This window comes from Habropoda laboriosa, unplaced genomic scaffold, assembly GCF_001263275.1.
Source record: "Habropoda laboriosa isolate 0110345459 unplaced genomic scaffold, ASM126327v1 scaffold797, whole genome shotgun sequence".
In the NCBI taxonomy this organism is placed as follows: domain Eukaryota; kingdom Metazoa; phylum Arthropoda; class Insecta; order Hymenoptera; family Apidae; genus Habropoda; species Habropoda laboriosa.
This window is the reverse complement of record NW_017100886.1, coordinates 288,107-292,591: the sequence shown is the minus strand read 5'-3', so window position 1 is coordinate 292,591 and position 4,485 is coordinate 288,107. Positions and strand designations below refer to the sequence as shown.

Genomic DNA, 4,485 nt, shown 5'->3' with positions numbered 1-4,485 from the left:
TGAGAGTATTATAAATCACTTACTATTTTGTTATAAAAGTTTCCAACACAGTTTTGAAATGTTACATTAAAATAATTTAATTCATTACACACTATTATTTTAGTGAACTATTAAATTTATTGCAAGTGATTAACTTTAGTTTTTAATAATATAGACATTTACAAGTGATTGGACTTACCTTGATTGATAGAAAAAAATATTAAGAATGAGGTTACTTTATGTTAATTACATGTAAACAATAATTTATCAGTAACTAGATACTTTTTATCGACATATCTTCATTTAATGTATTTAATCTTTTATGTATACTTTTGTAATATAATGTCTAACAATTTTTTAAGTTCCATTCCAGCTTTAATTCTATCGAATGATATTTGAGGAGTAACACATTGTTCTACTAGATAAGTTATATTCGGATAAGTTTCTAATATATCTGTAGGTATATCGTGTAGTAGGCCACCATGAAGTATACTACTATTTAAGTTTAATGCTAGTAATACCTGCAAATGTAAAATAATTTGAATAAAACAAAAAATTTCTCTACCCAAAGTGATGTTATGATAAAATGTTTTTTTACAAACTACTTGTCTATTTTTAGTTTCCTTACAATACATTTATATAAACAATAGATCGTTCTTGTGCCTAATAATAATGACAACTAACCTTACATATTGCATAATAATTATGATCACTGATTTTATGATTACATATTTCAGCAGAAGAAAATGCCAGACATTCCGAACAGCTAAAATCCTCAGTATTTACTTGTAATTGATTCCATATTGTTGATCTTTCTAAGAAGTATATTTATATAATTTTTAAATAAACATTTATAATTGTACAATTTTGAACTAAGTATAAATATGACTCTATATACCGGATGAGTTACCTAAGACTAGAAGTTGAAATATTTTCAAAATTGTTAATTATATCGAAAAAGGTTTCAAATAAAAGTTGAATGGTTTCGAGGGGGGCACTGTTTAATATGACTAGTATTTTTGTAAGTCAATGCGTAGAGTACATATGAAGGTCAAATTTGATTTTTAAATAAAATCATATATTTTTATATGCATCGATCGATTCAGTTCATCATTCTCTATAAAAAAGTGTTAAGCTATTTATACAGAGAAACCATTACTTCAGGAAAGATTTTAATTAAAATACTGTGGAATGATAGGTACTTTTACAACCAGAGACCTTAAACCGTGTGCAATATTCTTTAAAGATTAGATTACAAAAATGTTTAGATGCCAACAGTCGTCATTTTGAACACATTTTGTAATAGGTAATGTGTAATAATGTAATGAATATTTATTTAAACTGGTTGTAAGAGTACCATTCCGTAATATTTTAATTAAAATAATGATTTCTTGGTACAAATAGCTTAACACTTTTTTATAGAGAATGATGAGCTGAATCAATTGATGCATTACAAAATATATGATTTCATTAAAAGAAAACAATTTTCACATGTCGCCTGTGCGCCTAATTACAAAAATGCTAGTAACATCAAACAATGCCTCCCTCGAAACCTTTCAACTTTTGTTTGATGCCTCTTTTGATATTATTAACAGTTTTGAAAATATTCCACCTTTCAGTTTTTGGTGATTCACCCTGTATACAAGGTGTTCTGTTTGCAAGTTCTGTTCTGCAAGTTGTTGGGTATCTTATAGAGAGACATTAGGTGGAATTTCCTTAAATAGAACCCTGTATTTTTTTATTCTTAATATGGTAGCATTTGTTGAGATGAATTCAACGATATGCCACACGAAGTCATTTCGTTTTATAAAAAATCGTAAAGTAGTGAAGAATCGGGGAGTCAGGTCAACATCTGTCACACACTTTCGGCCAGCAAAACCCTACTCGACTGTGCTACTAATACAAATCTCCACGATTTTACAAGTTTTCATAAAACTAAATGACTTAACGCGGTACTTCGTTGAATTCGTCTCAACAAACGCTATAATATTAGGAGTAGAAAAATATAGTGTTCCATTAAAAAAAATTAACTTGATTTTGATATCTCATTCATTACTATACCTACAGAAAAATTATTTAGACCATCTAATATCTCCCTATATACCGAACAACTTTTGCAAAACCTTTTTTTTCATAATTTCAATCCCTTTTGAGATATTCCACCGTTTCCAGTTAAACGAAACACCTTGTATATATGTTTTTTCATAAACACTAAGAAATTCACTCTACATTTTTGGCTCTTAAAATTCTAATTAACAAAAATATTACCTGCAGGTACAATATTTTTATCAACAATAATCACATTTTCTAAATCCACAAATTTTACATTATTATTTAAATCAACTGCTATGTTATCAACTGATATATCAGTTAAATAGAAACCAAAGTCTTTGTTCTTATAAGTAAACATGTAAGCTGCATCTAAAAGACTCGAAGATATTTTTGCTCTACATAACCATGGCTCATTATAATAAGTAGCTAATGGTAATCCAACATATTCTTCAATAATCATGCGTCCACAAGCACCAAGATATTTTGGCACTGGCCAATTTCTCTCTGCAGGTAGTATCTAGAAATAAAAATAAATGTACCAAATACAATAACATATTTATAAATATGTTATTTGAATTTAAATTTCTTTCATCTTTCTTGTTTTTGTTATATAAAGTTATTTTACTCTATAAGGTGTACTTAAAATTGTGGTACAACCGAGGAAAGAATAATTCCTTATGCAAAAGTGAGCTAAGAATGTAGTATGAATTTTTCTTGTTTCTTTGAATGAGGTTACAATTTGTAAAAAATATCGAATTCGAAAATTCCTTATATACGTGTAAAATTCCTATTATATAATTGTATTCCAAATTATTTTTATCTATATTAATGCTTATAGATAATGATAGCAATATTGAAAATTATTTTCAATTAATTTGAAAATTCAGAAAAGTGAAAACATGTTAAAATCCATTCACATCTTTTTAATTGATACAAAATTGTACAAGAGAAACGCAGGTAATATGAGAACAATATTTACATTTGTTTTATTACTTAATCTATTATATCAATAACAATATCTATAAAGAATAAAATGATAAATTTATCAGAAATAAAATGATATAATGGCAGATACACGTGTACGCAACAAATTTTTAAAATTGATTTTTTCAAAAACAAAATCATATGCTACATTTTTGGCATAATTTTACTTGAAATATCACCTTATCAATTGCACCACTATTTGTAATACACCCTGCATAAAATTTTACATTTTATTTTTGTTTCGATTAGTGCACACTTTTGTTAGAAAATTATATTATGCCTGTATATGTGGAAGGTAAGTTAAAATGTATTTAAATAAAAACAATTTCTCTAATATAACTGAAATGTGTCAATGTAGATATTTAAATGAACATTAGTTGGAGTCGCATCAGTAATAATTAAATTTTAATGGAGTAATTTAATCTTAATAAATATGTATATGTACCTGAAGAAGAAGAGGCTCAGGATTAAGAGCAGTTAGTACCCAAATATTTAAATTAAGTATCTTTGGATCAATATCTTTATTATTATGATATACATGTTGTAAGAGATTATTCAAATGTTGAACACTAGGACAAAGTCTTAAACGACTAAAATTGTCCTTTGAAAAATTCAGATTGACTTCCTTCTCAATGAGCTCCAAAAAATTGATGTTAAGTTTATTGTTTGCTGCTTTTGCAGTCTTTGTACAAATATGAGAGAAATGTTTGTTTTCACATAGCATTCGATCGAATTCATTTAATTCAAAAGATTGCGCCAATTTCTTCAATACAACCTTATTTTTGTTAAAAACCCCAAAAAACACATTTTTTACTCCGAAAAAATATGAAAAGGCAGAATAAAAATCATTAAGCGTAATATTCACTTCATGGATATAATTACAAGCAGAAGTACCAAAACATGCTGGACACTTATGTAGTTCTATAAAATGGTCCATATTTGGGCGGAATGTAATAATTGTAGGCCATTTTAAAGCGAATAGAATTGTTGCGAAAAACAATAACTCCCATTTTTTAAATTTTAGTATATTATATATGTAAGATAAAATCATATACATTTATACTTTTGTAAATGAAATGCATTTAAATATCAAAACACCTTGTTTTTATTAGGTTAGATTATTAGATTGTTATATAGTAGGTATAGTTATACCAAGATACATCAAATTTTACCGAATCTCCAGAATTAACAAACGCACAACGCACAACCAGTGATGCCAGAATCGTTGATCGTGGGCGAAAGCAGTTACCCCCACTATAACCTACCGCCGTCTCCCACTATATTTATGTCGTGTGCGAAGCTTCTTCGGCTTTTTCCGCCGAGTATAGTTTTCCGCATGAGTAAGAATCAGGAGATTCCCTTTGAATCTCGGTGAGACGCAGTATTTCGAGTATTTGGGCGTTAATTTAATATAATTTCTAAATTAAGCAATTTTCGACCTAAGTTCTCTAATATTTTTTTGAAGGGAAT

At 27.8% G+C, this 4,485-nt stretch overlaps 1 protein-coding gene across 1 annotated transcript; it reads right to left on the bottom strand.

Annotated features, from left to right (window-relative positions):
- Positions 1–299: 299 nt before the first annotated feature.
- On the bottom strand, positions 300–4,066 carry LOC108577480 (deleted in autism protein 1 homolog). Its single transcript, XM_017940637.1, has 4 exons — positions 3,461–4,066; positions 2,248–2,548; positions 664–794; positions 300–500 (listed from the first exon to the last, which is right to left on the bottom strand). The coding sequence occupies exons 1-4, from the start codon at positions 4,064–4,066 to the stop codon at positions 300–302; spliced, it is 1,239 nt and encodes a 412-aa protein (XP_017796126.1).
- Positions 4,067–4,485: the final 419 nt, after the last annotated feature.